The sequence below is a fragment of the Thermothelomyces thermophilus genome, chromosome 4 (genome assembly GCF_000226095.1).
Source record: "Thermothelomyces thermophilus ATCC 42464 chromosome 4, complete sequence".
Taxonomy (NCBI): Eukaryota; Fungi; Ascomycota; class Sordariomycetes; order Sordariales; family Chaetomiaceae; genus Thermothelomyces; species Thermothelomyces thermophilus.
In genome coordinates this window covers 4,690,414-4,710,208 of record NC_016475.1, presented here as the reverse complement: position 1 = coordinate 4,710,208, position 19,795 = coordinate 4,690,414, and the positions used below count along the sequence as shown (strand labels likewise).

At 53.0% G+C, this 19,795-nt stretch overlaps 9 protein-coding genes across 9 annotated transcripts; 4 read left to right on the top strand and 5 right to left on the bottom strand.

The window, feature by feature from the left end:
- Nucleotides 1-1,254: 1,254 nt before the first annotated feature.
- On the top strand, nucleotides 1,255-1,995 carry MYCTH_2063233 (uncharacterized protein; the record flags this gene model as incomplete). Its single annotated transcript, XM_003664678.1, has 1 exon — nucleotides 1,255-1,995. One exon carries the CDS (start codon nucleotides 1,255-1,257, stop codon nucleotides 1,993-1,995), a length of 741 nt encoding a protein of 246 aa, XP_003664726.1.
- A 566-nt stretch (nucleotides 1,996-2,561) lies between these two features.
- MYCTH_2065465 (uncharacterized protein) lies at nucleotides 2,562-4,434 on the bottom strand (the record flags this gene model as incomplete). Its single annotated transcript, XM_003664677.1, has 3 exons — nucleotides 2,562-3,521; nucleotides 3,584-4,275; nucleotides 4,380-4,434. 3 exons carry the CDS (start codon nucleotides 4,432-4,434, stop codon nucleotides 2,562-2,564), a joined length of 1,707 nt encoding a protein of 568 aa, XP_003664725.1.
- Nucleotides 4,435-4,827: 393 nt separating this feature from the next.
- Nucleotides 4,828-5,888, bottom strand: MYCTH_2128538 (uncharacterized protein; the record flags this gene model as incomplete). Its single annotated transcript, XM_003664676.1, has 3 exons — nucleotides 4,828-5,221; nucleotides 5,259-5,507; nucleotides 5,653-5,888. 3 exons carry the CDS (start codon nucleotides 5,886-5,888, stop codon nucleotides 4,828-4,830), a joined length of 879 nt encoding a protein of 292 aa, XP_003664724.1.
- An 837-nt stretch (nucleotides 5,889-6,725) lies between these two features.
- Nucleotides 6,726-7,180, bottom strand: MYCTH_94523 (uncharacterized protein; the record flags this gene model as incomplete). The annotated part of the gene is made up of 2 exons (XM_003664675.1): nucleotides 6,726-6,903; nucleotides 6,969-7,180. 2 exons carry the CDS (start codon nucleotides 7,178-7,180, stop codon nucleotides 6,726-6,728), a joined length of 390 nt encoding a protein of 129 aa, XP_003664723.1.
- A 741-nt stretch (nucleotides 7,181-7,921) lies between these two features.
- On the bottom strand, nucleotides 7,922-11,865 carry MYCTH_2119688 (uncharacterized protein; the record flags this gene model as incomplete). The annotated part of the gene is made up of 7 exons (XM_003664674.1): nucleotides 7,922-8,722; nucleotides 8,792-9,276; nucleotides 9,349-9,384; nucleotides 9,460-9,631; nucleotides 9,717-9,720; nucleotides 10,162-11,569; nucleotides 11,724-11,865. The coding sequence occupies 7 exons, from the start codon at nucleotides 11,863-11,865 to the stop codon at nucleotides 7,922-7,924; spliced, it is 3,048 nt and encodes a 1,015-aa protein (XP_003664722.1).
- A 1,497-nt stretch (nucleotides 11,866-13,362) lies between these two features.
- MYCTH_2307827 (uncharacterized protein) lies at nucleotides 13,363-15,279 on the top strand. The gene is made up of 3 exons (XM_003664673.1): nucleotides 13,363-13,626; nucleotides 13,681-14,459; nucleotides 14,519-15,279. Exons 1-3 carry the CDS (start codon nucleotides 13,483-13,485, stop codon nucleotides 15,048-15,050), a joined length of 1,455 nt encoding a protein of 484 aa, XP_003664721.1. The 5' UTR covers nucleotides 13,363-13,482; the 3' UTR covers nucleotides 15,051-15,279.
- MYCTH_2307825 (uncharacterized protein) lies at nucleotides 15,238-16,457 on the bottom strand. Its single transcript, XM_003664672.1, has one exon. The coding sequence runs from the start codon at nucleotides 16,250-16,252 to the stop codon at nucleotides 15,509-15,511; it is 744 nt and encodes a 247-aa protein (XP_003664720.1). The 5' UTR covers nucleotides 16,253-16,457; the 3' UTR covers nucleotides 15,238-15,508.
- A 22-nt stretch (nucleotides 16,458-16,479) lies between these two features.
- On the top strand, nucleotides 16,480-18,152 carry MYCTH_2307824 (uncharacterized protein). Its single transcript, XM_003664671.1, has 4 exons — nucleotides 16,480-17,090; nucleotides 17,168-17,272; nucleotides 17,356-17,405; nucleotides 17,489-18,152. The coding sequence occupies exons 1-4, from the start codon at nucleotides 16,715-16,717 to the stop codon at nucleotides 18,053-18,055; spliced, it is 1,098 nt and encodes a 365-aa protein (XP_003664719.1). The 5' UTR covers nucleotides 16,480-16,714; the 3' UTR covers nucleotides 18,056-18,152.
- Nucleotides 18,153-19,004: 852 nt separating this feature from the next.
- On the top strand, nucleotides 19,005-19,757 carry MYCTH_52469 (polysaccharide lyase family 20 protein; the record flags this gene model as incomplete). Its single annotated transcript, XM_003664670.1, has 1 exon — nucleotides 19,005-19,757. The coding sequence occupies one exon, from the start codon at nucleotides 19,005-19,007 to the stop codon at nucleotides 19,755-19,757; it is 753 nt and encodes a 250-aa protein (XP_003664718.1).
- Nucleotides 19,758-19,795: the final 38 nt, after the last annotated feature.

Genomic DNA, 19,795 nt, shown 5'->3' with positions numbered 1-19,795 from the left:
CCCTAACCCTAACCCTAACCCTAACCCTAACCCTAACCCTAACCCTAACCCTAACCCTAACCCTAACCCTAACCCTAACCCTAACCCTAACCCTAACCCTAACCCTAACCCTAACCCTAACCCTAACCCTAACCCTAAGCTATATATATAAATAGCCACTCGTTATAGTAGACTATGGGAGTTTACTAGTAATAGTAACCCAACCTATAATCATAGTACTCTTACTAAGCATCACTGACTATTGTAGGAGACAACTCTAGTGTTATTGTGAACCCTTTGGCTTCACCGAATCCCTTAGACGACCTGTACGCTTGTCCCGCTTAATTTACCTCCGTCTGAACCCTTTTAGAAGAAGTCTGAGTTGGGTTTGTCATACTAGGTAGGTAATAAGAGAGATAATAGATATCTTTTAATATTTATATATTATAGTAGATCTAGGTAACGAGATATAATTCTTCTTTCTTTTATAAGTTAGGATTTCGTTTTCTATATAAGTAGACTCTTTTATATCTATCTAAAGGGATATTACTATTACTATCTTTGCTATTGTTATTATTACTGTCCGAACTGCTAGATTTATCTATATTGATTACGAACACTTAGATGCCTTAAATATTTCAAGCTAATACTCCTCCCTATCTAACTAGACAGAGGTTTAGTTCTAGAGATACTAGGTAGTGCTATAGAGAGTTAGTACTATCTTAATCTATAATAGGTTAACCGGGACTAGGTAGGGTACTAGGCACGTGCCTAGCTTAAGGGGGCAGGTTGCTTAGCTTAGAGGGGGGTAGGTTGCTTGACTTGGAGGGGGAGGGGGTGCCTAGCTTGGGGAGGAGGGTTAGCCCGGCTTGGGAGCGGTTACCTGTGCCGGCCGGCACATTGCGACCATGTAGGGCGCGGGGTAGGTATTTTGTAAGGCGCGGCCCTTGGAACGGAAAAACGACCGCCCGCTCCTATTCGGCTTGTATGTATATAGATGCAACCGAGGCCACCTTGCAGTTGGTTGCCTATGTATTGCTGCCCAAGGGCGCCTTCCAAATGTTAGGTTGGGTGACAGAGAAAACCATGCTCATGTTAGCAAGCATGCCGAGCTTGAAATTATAATATAACCTAGCTAGATACTTAGATCTAATTCCCCTTGGAAGATTTCTCCGTTTAGATTGTTCTCCTTATTCTCAGCAAAGCGTCCTCGGGTAGCAGCTATTACTTAGTATTACTTGCCTAACACTTTATTACCCCTCATCTCAGCCGACCATGTCTGTCATAACCAATCCACGTCTTGCGCGGCTATGGCAAGACGCTCAAACTCACCCTGAGTGGGCGACCACGCGACTGTGGGAGTACTTGTTCAACCATATCGTTTTCACTGACGACAACTTCATCGTCTCCTCCCAGCAGCCACCGACACACCAGCCGGGCGAGCTAAGGCGCGTCGATCTAGTTATCGAGAAAATGGATAGTACGGCGACAACCATTGGGACACTCCTTTTTCTAGAGGCAAAGAGAGCGAGCGCCTCGCGTACCGATATCGAAGAAGTGGAATATCAGGCGTTCACTGCTGCGTGCGCATATTATATTGAAACTGGGCTTGAGCCTATCTGGACCATGACCTGCGTTGGTAGTGCGGCACGGTTATGGATATTTTCCGGTAGTAGCGATTTCCTCATACCATTTGTCCCTTCCGATGGGGGATTGGGCTTGCCAGAGCAAAGCGAATACCTGGACATCTCCACTCATGGTCGCGAGATCCTCGACGGCTTGGAGTATATCAAAAAGCATACGACGCCCCCGGCAGAGTTGCTCCGCAATTCTCCATCACCCCGGCCGGCTAACGCAACGCTCCCCGTCAACTGGCACGATAACGAGGTTGCTCAGTTGGATGCTCGCCGTCAGCAAGGAGATATTGTTCCGATGGCAGCCGCCCCACTCCCTATGGACCTTAACCAGGACGAACACGGGATTAGCTACGGGTCTGGAAATGAAAGATTCGCTTGAGACATTAGTGGTGAACCGCAGGACACATCACGGGATCACATTAAAGCGGAGCTCGACCAGAACGCCGGCGCCTAAGCGTTGGTAAGATGATAAGGAAGGGATGATCGAAGAGAAGTGGAGCTACGGGTCACTGAGGTCTCGTACACTCTGAGAAAGGATGAGTTTTACTTTGACAGAGACAGCTATACACAGTTCTCAACAGAGGATGATTGGATCGAGGAAAAGCGAGACAACCAAACAGTGTGGGCCGATCGTCATGGATAGAAAACGGTCTCCTGGACCAAAAAGCTTGGTTGACAATAGTTTACCAACTCCACAGTTTCATGGGGAATTCGCTTATCCTTTTTTTAACTCCATTTGGTTTCGTTACTGCTCATCGTTTAAGTCGCCTTTCTCTCGGCGGTAGCTCAATTCGATCTTTGATCCCCCTGTCTTTCTCTTCTTGACCTCATTACTACTACCCCTATGATCTTGGAATGCTAAGTTGCTTCCCTAGTGATTCGATTTCGGTTGATAGAGGCTTGTGAAATTAAGTATTATTGCTGCTCTCATAGGGGTTAAGAGTTTCAAACTCCAATGCGATCGTCGATGGCTATAAAACATGATTCAGGGGTGAACCAGAACTTAATCAAACCCTCCAACTGACGACACTCCCATGCCTCGTCTTCCACCGTCTCACAAGCTTGACGGGTTTGTTTGAACTTCGCACGCGCTATATAATGATCGCGGTTAAAGCGCCCAGGACATGAATCGACACGGAAACAAAACCGGACTGGTTGAGCGACTTCCTCTGTAGGGTCTACTTGGAGGCGGCACTGGCCAACGGCTCGGGAACCCCCATTTTCGTAACGGAGGAGAATGCCTCTACAAGCCCCATTGCTCTTGTCATAAAAGACCAGCGTTGAAGAAACGCCACTTAGCGGGGCCCATGAGAAGTAGGCCTCGTCGCCGAGAGGACTACCATACGGGTTTGGCAAGCGAAACGGCTTGGAGAGACCTGTATCAGCCGGTGTTCTGCAGTATGCTGCGAAGAAGGAAACCGGGTTGCCTTCCTTCGGTTCACCGTAGACCATTGTCAACGGAGGGGAGGCACCCAGGCTGCTATCCCTGACAGTGCCATTCCATTGCATACCGACAAAGACGTCACCGACGAGCTTGGTCCGAATAACAATGCTTTGGGTCCGGCTCTGTAGCCCCTCTCGGATGCCGATAAGAAGGAGACGATCTCTCGTTGAGATAGGTACATAGAGCCAAACAATACTTCGGCGTCGTCGGTTGGAGAAAGCCCGAATGTAAGAGTCTATGGCGCTAGATCCTCGGAGGCGATGAACGTGAATGCCGAACAAGCAGCCGCCAGAGAAAAAGAAGGTAAGGCCAGTTATCTTGTCCATTTCAACGGCATGAAAATTTTGGCAGCGAGTAATATCGGCGGGGTATGCTCGACAAAGAGCGAGACTTGGTGGGGTAGGTGTATTCCAGAGTTGAAAAGAGGGCCGGTGTGGGAATACAAGACGCAAGCATCCATCCTACAACTCAAAGATGGTTAGCGACATAGGCATTAGCAGACACTTTAGTCAGAGGTTCATACCTTGAGTTGTGCTTTGACTCCCACGGCGGAGTCGTCTTGTATGACGATAAATACGAACCGACTGGTACACTCCCCTTTGTACTTCGGCCGATCAAGAAGGCGTTCGACCTTGCTAATGCCGCTAGAGTCGATGGTTAACCTTAGCGTTGGGAGGGGCGACTGAGATGCCGTGACACGTTGGAGCATCCCATTACGCTCCCAGGAATGGAGGTTGCAGAGAGGAACTGTGAGGAGAGGCTCGGGAGCTGTAGCTGAGATTTGGGCGGCTACTCGAAAAACTGGATCACATCTCCACAGCAGCAGATGTTCGGAGTAATGGCGAATTATCTCAAGTATCTCCTGCGGTAATGTGTGCAGAGGCGGCAATCCGCAAAGTTGGCATATCGTCCTCAAAATCGGCACGTCGACCAGGCTGTTTGAGAAATTGATGGGCTGGGCTCGGCGCCACGGACTTCTCCAAGCGGCCAAGACCCAGAGGCGATGCAAGGCATCCGGGACCGAACATCGCTGCCGAAAGATCTCGAAGCACTCTTGGTGGACTGGAACGAACTCGGGCGAAGCTGCGCAGCGATAGCAGTCAGGACGGCGACATAGCAAATAGCCATCGATCCTTGTACGGCTGTAGCCTTGTTGCGGGAAGGGGAAAGGCCGGGTATGGCCACGATACGAGGTCGAATCCTGGTTTCCAAAGACTACAAGTGCGACTTAGCATATAGAAAAGAGATATGAAGAGATGGGAATGGCCTTAGCAGCATACGCGCTATGACTCTTTCATGCCGGAATATCAAATCTGTACAGAGGCCGCAGCGAGGATAAAGCCCAAGATGGCCACGGTCACCATGGTCGCCCATGGTGGTTTTATTACCAGAGACGTTCCTGTAGAATTGGAAGGCCGAGAGCAAGGCATAGAGCAACTGGCGCAGTTTTTGAGAAGAGAGTACTGAAGCATGCAAGTTCGAGCGAGACCGCGCCTTGGCTTTCTGACAACTTCGCAACGTTTATTCGCACCTGTCAACACCTGAGGACACCTGTCAGGCTCTTGGGCGGAAGATGGTTGCGGAATTATCCGCGAATAAATACTCTGAGTCACGGTAATAACGATCGCACGTAAAAAGTTTCTCAGTTTCATTGAAGCGAAGCTCAAATAGCAGAGTTTCCGAAATCAATAATAACATTGAAGAGCGACAAAAGAAGCTTTACTTCTATGTGAAGGGCCAATCCTCTAATATTTATCTTGCTGACAATTAAAGGTTAATGCACTCAGGCTCCGCCCGCGGTAGGTCCTCGATGGTAAGCACCCGAAAGGTGTACGCGGCTACACTGCGCGGATCGACCCGGTGGGCGCCTGGCCCTGCCCCGCCGCACTTGGGCGCGGCCACGAAGACGCTGTTGGCGTGCAGTAAGACGGACACGGTGATCTTGCTCCGCACTAAAAGGAAGTCGAGGCGGGCCCGGTACCGAGGTGCCCGGTTGTTGTTGTTGGCGCCCGCTGGTGTGTCCAAGTGATCGACTTTGATCAGCCTTAGAGTCTGCAGTCTCGCCGAGTCGGTGGACGCCGGCGGCGTAACCGGCTCGGTCCATTCCGGAGTCGCCCCGGCGGTGGTTCCTCGCTTTCTCTGGGTAACGAAGGCTGCGGCGCTGTCGCGATTCTAGAGATGGTCCGGATCAATGTTACTTGAGGTTGGTGTGGCGGGCTTGCACCTCGACAATGATCCCAAACGTAGATTCAGGGAGTGCAGGCGACGGGCATGGCCCGACCCAACCGCCCAGACATTTGATGCCGCTTTCGCTGCCGTCTGATGATGCCCCAGCAGAAGGAGAAGCAGACGCCGACGCAGCGGACAAGGGCGCCAGGACCTTGCCAACCACGGAACGCACGCCCCAGTACGAGGCTTGCGGGTAAACGACGCCATAATTATCGGCCCTCGCGCACTTGGACGGCGGCGGGAGAGAGTCGGTTACGTAGCATAGCCGACATGGCATAGAGGGCAGCGATGGTGGCGTGCGAGAAGACGGCACCCGGGAGGACCCGTACATCCAGTCCAAGATGCAGAGGTCGATCTTCTCACCTGCGCGAGTCACTCCACAGCTCGGCGACGACCATGTCGTAGACAATGCGCGCCGTAATGCCGCCGTGCCAGCTGCTCTGGGAGCTCGCGAGGCACAGAATCGCCTCTCTCGCCAGGATCAGCTGGTAGAGCTGGTCGGCAAAGCCGACCTTAGCATCTAGGCGGAACTGGTCGTAGTGGACGAGGTAACCGACGGTGCATGTCGTTTCTAGGCTGGGCAACGGCGACGTGCTCATGGTCGCCAAGAGTTCTTCGATCTGGTGCCACAGCTTGAAGCCCTTCTCTGGGTCAAGCCAGGTATAACTGCGTGGGGGGAATGATGATGATGATGATGATGTCTTCCCGCTTTATGAAGAGGGTTTAAACAGCTGATGGAAACAGACTACACCCGCGAGCTCTCTTTGGTTCAGTCCAACAATTTTACCACGCTACTTATTTTGAGCCGCCAGCAGCATCCTGACCAGAAGCTGGTCGATATAAGGCCTACACTGCTGTCTGCGTTTGGAGTATTATGCTAATTCACTCGGTAGGCTTGGATCAAGAGAGCTGAACTTCTCGGAACCAACCTTACCGATGTTGTCAAAACTGACCAATCCAACTACAAGTTCATTTAAGGCCAAGAACGTATTGGAAATTCATCGTTGCGTGTGACACATCAGTCTCTACTATCGCGATTATTTACGAATAATTTCTTGAAGTTTGCAGCCCTAGTATTGCTACAGCTCGGTGGCTGCAATCAGTACAGCTCAGAACGGCTGCAAATGTACGACACCACAGCGGTATTCGCGCCGTGGGCGGCACTCCTGGACCAACTGTTACGGTCTGCAGAAGTAGGTGATAAAAGCGTTGATTGTTCTAAGTGCCAGAGGCACTCAGAGGTGCTGTCTAAATACATGTTGACCCTGGCTCGTCATCCCTGTTGGTGGGTCAGTCAGATCTGACCCACAGACAGTCAAATGCTGTAACAAGTATAGCATATCGGAGCCTCTAAGGCTATTATATGCGACCCTACGATAGTTTGATAGATACATTACAATAGATTCATGTATTAGTCGTAAAAGAATGTCCGACTTTCACTTTCGTGGAAGCTCAGATTCCTTGATATACTTTACATCGTCCAACTCTCCCTTGGACGAGTCGTGTACCAGAACATATCCCGCGGTTGGGTTCGCATATCGCCTAACCATTCTTGTTCCGGCAAGAATAACGCAGGCTGCTAAGACTCCGTACATGGTAGTCATCCTGAATTTTCTAGTCACCGTTAGAGTTTCCCTCTGTACTGGATTTCAACGACGTATGGTCCTCGCGGATCGTACCTTCTCAAAGCCGTGCTTTCGGGAAAATGCTCCTGTCCGCCAGGACCACCCATATCATCCTTATTTTTATTTTTCCCAGGAAACGATGACCAATTGCGTTGTGTCGATTTTGGTCTGCTGGCAGGGTTCTTAATGAGGGCATTATTGCTGGAGGAGAAACCCCCTCCAGTCTGTCGCTGCAATGCTGCGATTCCTCGCCTTAGCCCAAACATTACTGTAAGATCTTGTGTTCCTGGCGCTGATGGAGAATAGAATAATTATGGGACACTGCCCAAGTATAGAGGGCAGGGAGAGCAAGATACCTGGATGGCAGCGGAGTGCGAAACATAATATCTTGGTTCGCCTCCTCTAACTGCCTCGCCTATGACCTCAGGGTGGCAAAGCAAATGTCAAGGGCTAGAACCCCCGGGATGCCCCTGGGCGAGACAACGCGTTGACCTGACAAAGCTAAAGTATAAGGAGAATGCCAGCTAGCCGTAAAGTTAGGGAGGTCACATGCTCGTCGAGGTCACCCGGGAAATCCAACAGATGATTAGATTGGAGGGAGAGTGTGTCTTGGCATCGATTTAGGGAGACTTCTGCTCTTTCGATGACGCCACAAGTAGCAAGAAACGTCAGCATAGGAAAATCCATATCCCTCGCAGAGTTCTACAATCTTGTCATAAGATCAGGTGCTTTTTGCACAATTGGCGCTGGCATCTTACGACATGGCTCCCTCTTGATAATTAATATGTGGATACTGTGAAAGCCATTCAGCCCAGGCTTGCTTGTTAAATACGTCTTATGAACAGGTACGGAGTAATTATGCCTCCAATGCATCGAGCCAAGTGCTCTAAGCATGTGCGAATCATGAATAACCAGGTAAAAAGGACAAAATATGAAAATCCTAGCATTCCAATTCTCCTTCTATGATGTACGATAGCTACTTATGGACATAGGTGCCCACCAACCCATTAGTCGTGCACTTCGACACTACTGTTCCCTGTCTTGTTCCCTGTCTTGTGTGGCACCCGATGAAACTTTGCTTTGACCCCTGTCATCATGGCCATAAAATAGGATGGCATCTCGGTTTCCTCAGGCATCGCCGTGATCTCAATGTCAAATTCCTTGAAGAGCGCGGGAACTACTTTGTGCACGACCAGCTCGGCGAGATGTCTGCCGGGACAAGATCGGGCTCCTCCTCCCCATGTGAGATTGAACCTCTCCATTCGCCGAACCACACCGTCGTCCTGCAACCATCTGTCTGGGTTGTATCTTCCTGCATCTTCTCCAAAGATGTTAGGATTCCGGTGTAACGCCACGGGATTGCACCCGACCGTGGTACCGGCGGGGAAATAGAGACCGTGAAGCAAAGTACCGCCTTGGGGCACCTTGCGCGAAAGTGACATCCCAATGACGGGGTGTAACCGCTGGGCTTCCTTGATGCTGGCTCGAGTGTAGCGTAAACGGAGTCCGTTGTCGGCTTCAGAGGCGTCGGGGTCGCTGCGGACCTCTTCCGCGACCCTGCGTCGGACCCCGTGATGAGACCCAATCATGGCCATGGCCGCGGTTAGTGCTGAGCACATAGTCTCGTGACCGGCACCGAAATTGGTCACGGCGAGTCGGCGCAGATAGGTCTCATTGAACTCGGGCCTCTCTTTGTGTAAGGAGATTAGATTCTCGAGCAGGTCGTTGATGGCTCTTCGTTTACCACCCGGGTGAGACGGTGACCGAAGGGCATTGGCGATTCTTTTGGACGTCTTTTGATACACAGGCTTGGCAGGAGGTCAGCAAACTGTGAGAGGATGAAAAAAAAGAAAGAAAGAAACAGCACCAACACTCACCGTAAAGAAGGGCTTGAAACCCTTGGGCGTCTTGAAAGTCACCCCCCAGATATTGGCAAACACTCGACTCAACGTCTTAGAGATGAACGACAGCCTAGTGACGGTAGGAAACAGGCCGAACACGCTCTTTCGTTTCCAGCCGAGGTAACTCTGGGTGCTGGTACCACCATCGGAGCGTGCCTGGATGTATCGAGGCGACCATGAGAGAACGACGGCCCCAAGACATTCGACGGCAATGATGTGCATCCATTCCTTCAAGTCAACTTCCGCACCATCCAAGGCCTTCAGCTCGGTAATGGCAGCAGCAACGACGCGATCGACGGCCGACTCAAATCTCCGGAGACTAGGTGCCTGATATAGCGGCCCAATAAGTCGCCTTTGCATTCTGTACCGCTTAACATCGAACTCGGAGAGAAAGTCGAGTGTGTCAGGAAAATGAGGACGGAGTTTCCAGTCGAGGCGTGGTTTGTTCAGGGCCGTTGCCACTAAATCGACGAAATAAGTATTATTGGTGAGGCATTATGCCATAGGGGATGATTAATTAGGTTGTCACGCACGGTAGAAGTCTGACTTCTCATAGCCATGACCGGCGCCTGTAAGCCGTCAGTTTTTCCGTGATTTTACTGTGATATCCCTGGAGGCTAGATTCAAAAGGACCAGAACCTTACTGTAGATTTCCCTAAATGCTTCCTCGGAATCGAACCAAACCTCGTTGGGCCCTACGCGGACCATGGGCCCGTATTGCCTGTGCAACGTCTTGCCCAACTCTCGGGCGCGGCCGTCTCGCACATGGCGCGCCTGCCAAACATTGGAGATGGCGGCGAGTCTCGGTCCCGGGATCTGTGCCAGAGGATGAAAGAAGAGTCGATAGATGGCGATATTGACCAATACCAATGAAGCGAGGGCGACAGAAAGGCCTAGCAACCTGGCTGCCAGACGCACCAGTTCCCAGAGATGCATCATAGAAGCAGGGTCGGTGACATCTAGACTGCTCCTGTGAGCGTCTTTACTTTTTCCATATACTCAGATTACATACAACGTAGAGAACGCTCCACCCTTGTCATTGGGTGTGCCATCGAAAGTGGTGCGACAGTTTTCCGAGCGTCTGAATGTTCATGTTCATTGATGGAGACTTTACCTTGAAACGAAAATTTCATAAATTAGGGTTAGGGTTCCGTTGTGGAGGAGAGTACTGAAGTATGTACATCCGTACAAGAGAAGTCATCAATCATATTTTACTCCTTCCGTACAAGAGAAGTCATCAATCATATTTTACTCCTTGCGCATAGCTTCGTTTTTGCAGCAAGGAGAGTATCAGATTAACGATAATAACGACCACGCTCTGCCCGCCCGCCGCGGCGCAGACTTACTGGGGAGGTCCGAGACTCAGGATATCCAGTCCACCTTCCAACTTGGCCTTGCTGGGCATCCTGTTGAGCGCCATGAGCTGGGAACACTGAGCCATTGCCGGATCCATCCCCATGCTCGCCATGGCGACAACGGTCTGCCCCTTCGCATAGTACGCTACCCACTTGCCCTGCTCCGGGTCTCCCTGCAACACCACGTCGTCCCATCCACTGGCCATCGTGTTGCCACAGTAGCGCAGCTGCGAGCCAAGGGCGCTCCAGAACACGGGAGTGTAAAACTCTGGCGTGCGGTCCGGGTTGAGAATGTGGCTCGCAACAGTCCGGCCTGCGTTCTGAGCAACATTCCAATGCTCGATGCGCACGAGTTTGCCATCTCCACCCGGTCCACGGTAGGGGTGCGTGGCAATGTCGCCAATGGCATACACGTCCTGCAGACCCACTACCGCAAACGCCTCGTCGACCCTTAGGCTCCCATCCTGCTCGAGCTGAACCGCGCTGTTGTTCTTGAGATACTCGGTCGCGGGCGCAACGCCGACTCCGAGGATGACGAGGTCCGCTTCGAGCTTCGTGCCGTCCTTGAGGTGGACCGACCCGACGTTCGACGGAGCGGACGCAGATGGCTCGGCCCTGTCAACACCCACCGGCAGGTAAAATTTGACGCCCTTCGCTTCCACGCCCTTCTTGATGATGTTGCCAACTTTCTCCCCAAGGACGCGCTCCAGCGGTGCCTTTTCCATTCCTACGACCGTCACGTCATTGCCGTTTGCTGTGGCCACGGCGATCTCCATGCCGATGAAGGACGATCCGATAATGACAATCTTCTTGCCCTTGTCGCCAATGGCATCAACAATCCGTTTCGCGTCATGGACAGTGCGCAATGTGAAGATGTTGCCGAGATCTTTGAATCCTGGCAGGGGCAGCCGCCGAGGCGTGCCGCCAGTGGATAGGACGAGTTTGGTGTAGGCGAACTTGCCTCCGGACTTGGTCGTGACCGTCTTTGTCGCGAAATCCACCGCCGTGACCTCGTCGTTCACGATATCCACGCTGCCGTCCTTATACCAGCCCTCATCCCGCCACTGCAACTTCGCGAGATCGGTCAACAATGCCTTGCTGAGCTTCGGCCGGTCAATGGGCAGGTACCCCTCGTTGGAGATGAGAGTGATGGCTCCCTGGTAACCACCGCCTCGCAGAGCCTCGATGGTGCCCAGCGCTCCTGACCCGCCTCCCACAACAACAACTTTATCGCCGCCGGTGGCGGTGCACTTGAACTTGGGTGTGCGGTGGCCCCGCTTAATCGTGTCCGCATCGCCGGTGATGTAAACAGCACCATCGCGCTCGGTGGCTTTGAAGACAGGAAGCGCGTTCAGCGCAGGCGCGTCCTCGACGTCGCCCGTCTTGGTGTTGAAGCAAGCTGCAGATGGATGGACCCGAGTGGTTAGCAAGCAGTATATCGCGATCAGGGCGAGACAGAAGAGATGGGGGGTTGTTACCTCCGTGCCACGGGCAAGTGATGATCCCGTTGGTCCCCAAGACGCCCTTGACGAGGGGTGCCCCGTAGTGGGTGCACTTGGGTCCGACCGCCTGGACCGTTCCGCCGGCATTGACGAGCAGGACCTTTGCATCAAGGCCCTCTACTTCCACCTCTTGTTTTTCGCCGGGCTTCAGCGCGAGGGAGGTAACCCCCTTCAACTTGTATTCCTGCGACATGTTGCGTCTTTCGCCCAAGAAAAAGCGCCGAGAGCTTCGTAGCGTCCAAGTTGGCGACAATGGTCGAGCTGTACGGATCGTCGGGTAGGCGTTTCGAACACCGGTGAGGAGGGGTGTCATCAAAATGGCGTGAGGAGGGGAAAACGAAAGGCGAGCGTTGGACTGCAGTAGGGTGGACGCCGAGAATGTCTGGGTAACGGTCCGGGGCACCTCCGCGCAGTTTGTCATGCGCGGGATGAAACATTGGCACCGACCTCAGCCAGACAGGCAGTCGGACAAGCTTCATTCCAAGACTTTCTGGATCGCTTATGAGCGGGGCCCCCGGCAACCAAACGAGGGGCAGTCAGCTATCCATCTGCTGGAAGGTAATCAGGTGGCTTCTGAATGGTCGAACTGGCCTGTGCCGTCTTCTTCTGATGTCGTCATGGTGGGGGGAGGGGACGCCGGGGTGCCGAGCGGGGCTCTCGTAATTGTGCGTTCCGCTGGCCGCTGAGGTCTTGGGCAGTGAGTGGTCCACTCGAATTCAACTCCACACGGTTCAAAAACAGAACCCGTCGCGCACAGGAGACGAAGATCAGGGCCAACTTGTGGCCGGTTTTCTTCTCAAGTAGGCATATTAGCCATTAGAGCAGTTTCTCATTCCTCGACCTCGCCCTCGCTCCTATTGTAAATGCAATGCTATATGTGCAGCTGCCTTCCCCAGCTGAGCATCGACGATAATAAACGTGCAAGGTATGTCGTACAGAAAATACTCGGTCCTCATTAGTATAAGCAAGCTGCGCGCATGACCGAGAGTCCGAGTCGAAACGACCGTATCGAAACGTCTTGGCCGTCTGATGATGGCAGACCACGCTGCCGAGAACTTCTGACCCTCCAAATATGCGTGGCACGCCGCGAAATGGTTACTACGCCTTACCCTCCATACCTTCAATCCCGCTCAATTCCCGCATGGTCCTGGATTATCCAAGGCAAGCCTTCACTTGAAAATCTAGGATCCGCGTCCACTAAGGAGGTGTAGAGACGTTCATGGTACGGGAAAGCAAGCGAGCTGGATGACTGCATTCGAAAACGACCTCACCCAGCCCAGTTATTCGTCAAGTTCCATTGCCTCCATATCAATACCGTCCTCCCAGGTCAACTCCCGCTATGCATGCTTCTGTTAGCTGCCAGTTTCGGCGAAGTTGTAGATTACCTTCCAGTTCAGTCCGTCACGTCAGGTCACCCAATGATGTCGTGAACAAAGATAAGTTGTGACCCACAAGAATGGCTGGCCAGTGAGTTGCCGCAAGTTGATCACCAGGATGAGCGAGAGCACAAGCTCAAGGCAGAACGGAGACTCATGCTTGGCCAACATCCGGCACGGGATATGGGAAATTATTACCTGATACCTGCCGCTTTAGGCGTTTCGCAAGTGCCGAAGTGTTCCATCGGCCCAGATTCTTGCCCTTCCCTACCAGATGCCCAGCCGTCACCAAAATGTTTAAAAAGCCCGGACTCTTCTTCTCATGTCTTAGTTGCGCAGCTGGTGGTCTGTCATTTGGGAGGATAACCTCAATTCTTGAACCTCGATCTATCAGTCTGCGTACCTGACTACGGACCCTCGGTCCCTCCCACATAATGGCGCCTCTAAATTCCTTCTTCCTCTCTGTGGTGCCAATGCTGTCGCTGGTGGCAGCGAAGGAGCTGCCAGTGGACATGGCCCTCAAAAAGGCGATCTACGATAACGGCATCGTTCATGAACAAATCATGGCGACGAAACATGTCAGTCTCCCTCGTGGAGGCGTATTAAACCGATTCTGACTGACATTTGTGCAGCAAATATGGAGCCAGTTGGCCGAACAAGGAGCCTTTGACTCGTCGCAGTACAAGGCATTCGACGAGGAGACGGATTACTTGCCCTGCCAGGATGGTATCGTGTCCCTGGTTCCCGGTGATCCCGCCAACACCTATCGTTGCCAGGGCCTAGATCTCTATGACTTCAAGCCGCACGTGCAACTCGGCAACTCGACCGGGAGAGGGGCAGGTTCGTGGGGCTGGACAAGCCCCGAAGGCCGCGAGTTCGTTGCCATCGCTCAGCAGGATGGCACTGCTTTTGCCGAGGTCAGTCCCCAGGGCAAGCTCATTTACCTTGGCCGGCTGCCTCAGTACGCCAAGGCAGTCCCGTCCATGTGGCGGGAAATCAAGGGATACAAGAGCTACATCCTCATCGGCAGTGAGGCCGTGGACCATGGCGTTCAGATCTTCGACCTGAGAAAGCTCCTCGACGTGGATCCGGCGAGCCCCGTGGTCTTTGACAGCGTCAAGGACCTTACGGGATTCTGGAATGAAGGCCTCCCTCTCGGCCGGTCGCACAACGTCGTGACGAATGAAGAGTTGAATTACGGGGTAGCCACAGGATTCCAACCAAGGGACGGACCCCTCAGGGCGGGCTTGATCTTTTTCGATCTGACCGACCCGTCGAACCCCAAGACCTTGGGCGGCACCGGCGCAGATGGCTACGTCCACGACGCCCAGTGTCTGGTGTATAGAGGTCCGGACGAGAAGTACAACGGAAGGGATATTTGCTACGGATACGACGAGGACTCCCTGACAATGTGAGTTTTGGTTTCACAAAGTCGAGCACATGTGGAGACGCTACTAACATCAGTCTCAGTTTCGACGTTACCGATAAGAAGAACATCAAAGTCATCTCCAACACCTCCTACGAAGGGTTCGCTTATACCCACCAGGGCTGGGTGCTCGACCCGCAGTGGCAGCAATACCTGGTCGCCGACGACGAGTACGACGAGTACGACAAGACGGGCTTCGGTGCGGATGGTTATCCCATCTCTTACATCTGGGACATCACCTCGCTCGAGGCACCCAAGCAGACCGGTCACTACAAGGGCCTGAGGAAGGGAATCGACCACAACCAGTTTGTGAAGGACGGATTCGCGTATCAGAGCAACTACGCATTGGGTCTCAGCATCCTCGATCTGCGTTCTGTGCCGTCGGACCCGACCGGAAAGGGTATCAAGGAGGTGGCGTACTTTGACACCCATCCTGAAGATGACCATCTCCCAGGCGGAGGAAATGTGACATTCACGGGCTCCTGGAGTCATTACCCCTTCTTCCCCAGCGGGTTCATCGTCATCAACACAATGGACCGGGGCGCATTTGTTGTGAAGCGCTCGAAGAGCGATTGACGGATTCTCAGCTTAATTACCTGTGGTTGTTGATCGCCTTTCAGGTGGGGATGCAACCTAGCGCTGATTCGCAATGATGTTGTCGAGGTTGCTTACACACATGTTAAACGATGCCAGTCTCTTCGGCCCTGAAGTCAGGTATATTTACTCAATATTACGATGGCTGATTGTTAGCCATCTCTGCCTTGATTGCCTCTTCTGGCCATAGTTTGAGGCCCGATATTTACTTTGTAAGCTCGGGCTCGCCCTCGACAACGACCATGCCATGCATCCCATGATATTTTGAAGGTTCGGCTGGCCGCCAACCAGCCTTTTGCAAGAAGTCGCCATCCGCAAGGCGGAACACCTCGACCTTGAGCGGACGACAACACTTCACCATTTCCTTCTCACTAGCGTCGCCAAATCCCCACAACGATAAATCTCCTCCAGGGCAGGCACCTAGTTATGAAGATGTTTAGTCAGATAATACCATGACACCGGTGCCGTGGTCGAATGGACAACGTACTCAAAGCCATCAAGACGTCTTGCTCTGCTAGAAACTCAATGTGGTCCCCGCTCTCTGCTGGACAAGGGTTCATGAAGTATCTCCCCTTGGCGTCCAAGCCCGTCACTTGAAAGATGTTTATGACGTCGTGGACATCCGATTCCGAGAGCCCAAACGGAAGCACCGCACGGGTCAGGTTGGAGTGGCAGTGGAAATCGTACTGCCCGCCGCTCAAGACCGAGTTGATGTAGGGGTCGCAACGAGTGCCGAGCAGGTCGTGGACGCGGCCGCCGTGCTCGTCCTCGCCGTACCAGGCCAGAGTGTCCGAGATGATTGTAACCAGCGGTCGCATGTAGGGCAAGCACGACCACAACCTGTCGTAGGTCGACACGTGGCTTGCATGGAGCTGCCGGGTTCGTGATGCCCAAAAACGCTCGCGAGGGTTGTGGGCATTCCAGATATTCAGATCTCCCACCTGTGGTCCTACGGGAGTGCTGATCCGGATGATGCTTCCTGCTTCCGCTTTCCAGGCCTTGCCGGACCGAATTGGGAGCGTGAATTCCTCGACCAAGACGCGGGGGGCCTGTTGGATGGATGAATAGAGCTCCGTATCGACCGTCAGCGGTGATCCGGCTGTGGGAAGATAGGCGGGCACCGGCGCTGGAATCGGCTTCCGGTTCCGGAGACGATCATCTGCGTTGAACTGAGTTTCCGGCATTATGGGCACACACACACCAGGGATCTTGCTGAGGTGCGAGTTGTCTAAGATCGTTAGTTCGTTAAAGTCTGCCTACACGCCCTCAGCAGGATCGTTTTTTTTCGTCAAATCGTCAAATCGGCCCATTAAGTTGATGCCGCGAGAAGCCGAGAAGCGATCTGCCATAATTAATACCCCGCATCTGCCGGAGCAGGAACAAGGGGTTTCTCCAACTACCTCTCTAATTATCTCCACATTGTCCCCTCAAAAAGCCCCTCCTCCTTCGTATCTATTACCGCCTCGAGATACGCTCTGCGCAACCAGATGTTTACCCAGCCAAGTCAAGCGGCCTGGACCGGGACGATAACTGCTCCAGCCTCAGGAGCAGCCTTGCCACAAATCGAGGGCATTCCCACTCCAGCCCGGTATTGAACGTAATTATCACGGTCACCTAGCATTCCCATTTTCAACCCCTTGAACGAAATGAACGTCTTTCCTGGTACCGCGGGTATTACGGCGTGGGCCCAGACAGAGCAAGCGGTGCAGAGCGTTGAAGATGTGATCGAAGAGCACATTCTTCCAAAACTGGATCCCGACTTTCTCGAGTATTTTACTCAAGTGCGAACCAAAGCAGCAGCTGGGTCGGGGAAAGTTGCCCCCAAACCCCCATCTATCCAGGAACTGCGCGCTCATCCGGAGGCATTCCGAGTGCCTTGCGCCCTTGACACAAGGGGATATCCCGGGGTTACCGACCTCACATTCCCATCACAGGACGGCGTCAGCATCCCTGTTCGGGTATACCACCCCGACCGAGAGAAGCATGGCACAGGCCCGTTTCCTGTTCATTTGAACTTCCATGGTCAGGTTTCCACTATTAGTTCCCAAGAATTCGCTACGTCTGTCAAGAGCATCAGCCTAACTAGGTCATGAAACCAGGCGGTGGCTTCGTTGTTGGCGGCCTGGAGTCAGAAGCTGCGCACTGTCTGAGCATGAGAGAAGCAGGGGTTATTGTTGTCGATGTTGACTATCGCCTTTGCCCGGGTATGCAACCAAGCTCTGCTCTACCGAGAATACCACTCTCTTGATTAATTACGCGTTAAACCGCTGACTTTCCGGCCTGAAAGAAAACATATGGGGCAAATGTTTTCAAGATGCATGGGATGCTCTGAACTGGGTAAGGACTGTTTTTCTTTCTTTCTTTCCTTTCCTTTTTTTGTTTATAATACTGAAAATTGGCTGATCATTGCGTCTAATTAGGTTCGCGAGTCTGCATCGCTGCTCAATGCCAACCCAGCTTCCGTCTCGGTCGGTGGCATATCCGCGGGCGGACATATCAGCATAGTGCTACAGCACATGGCGCGGGATGCTGGCATTCCCTTGAAGTTATGCATGGCTACTGCGCCACTAGCAACGAGAGCGCTGAGCTATACTTACTACACTGAGTCGCCGTTCCCTTCTTTCCACGAGTTCCACCGTGGGCCTGTGCTGCCCTGGGCGCAAATCAAATACTATGGACGCCTTTGCATGCCACCGGAGAAGCTTCCAGAGCTCAGGAAGCTGTGGCCCAGCTGGTGGCTCGAGCCCCTCGAGGCGCCTAACTGGCGCGGCCTTTGCGACGCCTTCATTCGGACGGCCGAGCTCGACCCCCTGAGAGATGAAGGCGAGGCTTACGCGATGAAACTTGTTGCGGGTGGGAACAAGGTCACTCTCAAGAGATACTTGGGCTGCCCCCACACATTCGTGTACATGGACGCCCTGAAGCGGAAGCACGAGTATGACCGTGATTCAATCGCTGCGTTGAGAGTGGCACACGGTCTCGATTGACGTGCTTCCCCGAACGGGCAGGATGGGGAACTTTTAGTTAGCGTTAGCTAATTCCTACGTAGTAAGGTCTCGGACCATTCACGGTGCTGTTCTCGAGCATGCCCCTGCGAAGTTCCGTCCGAATGTTAATAGGCAGAAAGATACTGGTCGTGTCAAGAAATCCCGAAAACGCCAAGGACCCTCCAATCTCACCTTACAAATACGGCAGCTGGGCCGGTTGCCCAATTGATCACCCGCTCCTCTCAACCGCAACATGCTAGTGTTTAGTTCTTGCCCGGGAATGGGCCGGAGAATCGAGGTACTGCCTAACCCTAAATTTTGCCGCGAGGTGCTTCTTCCTAGTGTATTTATATCTTCTTCCTCTCATGGTGTATCAGGATATTTGTTTGTGTTACCTCCAAACCGGCCACCAGGCCTTAGAATAAGGTAATTCGACCCGCAATTTGGGGCTTGGGTCCTCCGGGTCGTTCTATGTGGGGCCTGGCCGAAGAGGTGGTATCGGAACCACGGCCAGGATGGTAGGCTATAAGGGCGCCCAAACCCGGCCACAGGTGGTTTTAAAAGTCCCACAGATCGGTACTGATCCGCGTTGGCCCGCAGAAACGGCCAGCTTGGCTGGTTTCATCTGTTTCGAACCCAAGTTGCTCGTATTCAGGGACCGTGCGAGAATTTGATTGCATGGTTGCAAATGGGCTGGATGTTCCTTCGACTTTAAGTTGGAACTTTTGACGGAAACAACCAAAGACGGTTAACCCCACACAACTTCTAGGGCGTCAAGAGCCCATCAATACCCCCGTTGAAGCCTGTATAATAATCAAACATATCTCTCAAGCGCCATCAGACAAAAAACGTTCCTTCCCACCCTCATCTTACCAAGTAACTGTTCTCCTTAAGAGGCACACAGTATATTAGCATCATCTTCCCCGTCCACGCTACGCTATTATCCGCCATGGAACTTCGCGCCCTTTTTTTCGCCCTCCTCGCGGCGCAGCCTACGGTGTGGGCAAAGCAGATCTTCACGAATCGGGGCACTTTGGATGGCTGGGGCGGTAAACAAACCGAGCACAAGGGCGAGATCAAAGAAGTCAGCGATGTCTTTTACGACCAGCCTCCGGCGCTGGTCATGACGCAGACGTACGACAAGTCCTACACGGGCCGGTACCACTCCGAGGTCCGCGTTTTGAATGCCTACAAGCACGGCGACACGCGCTTTTACGGCTTTGCCTTCCGCCTCCCGCCCGACTGGCAGTTTGAACCAGCGCAGAGCTACGACCTGGCCCAATTCATCGCGCCGTTCGACCAGTGCGACTCGTACATGCCCAGTACCATGTTCTGGGCCGAAGGCACAAAGCTCTTCACCCGCCTGAAAACCGGGAGCGTCTGCAATCAGAAGACCACGAAACTGCCGCTGAACGTGACGCTTACTGCCGGCGAATGGCACAAGGTGATCATCGAGGCACGCTGGGCGAGCGACTCCACGGGGTACTTCCGACTGTCGTATGACGGGGAGCAGGTTGTTGACGTGCAGAACGTCGCTACCACCGTCTCCGAAGACGTCCCGTTCCAGTTCCGTGTCGGCCTGTATGCCAATGGTTGGCACGACGACAATGGGATGAAGGGCACTCAAGGATTCCGCCAGGTGTTTTATGACAAGATTGCAATCGCCACGACCGAGAAAGAGGCAGACCCCGACTCGTGGTAAGCGCCCGCTTCAGATCAGGGGGCCCGCTGCTGTGTGGG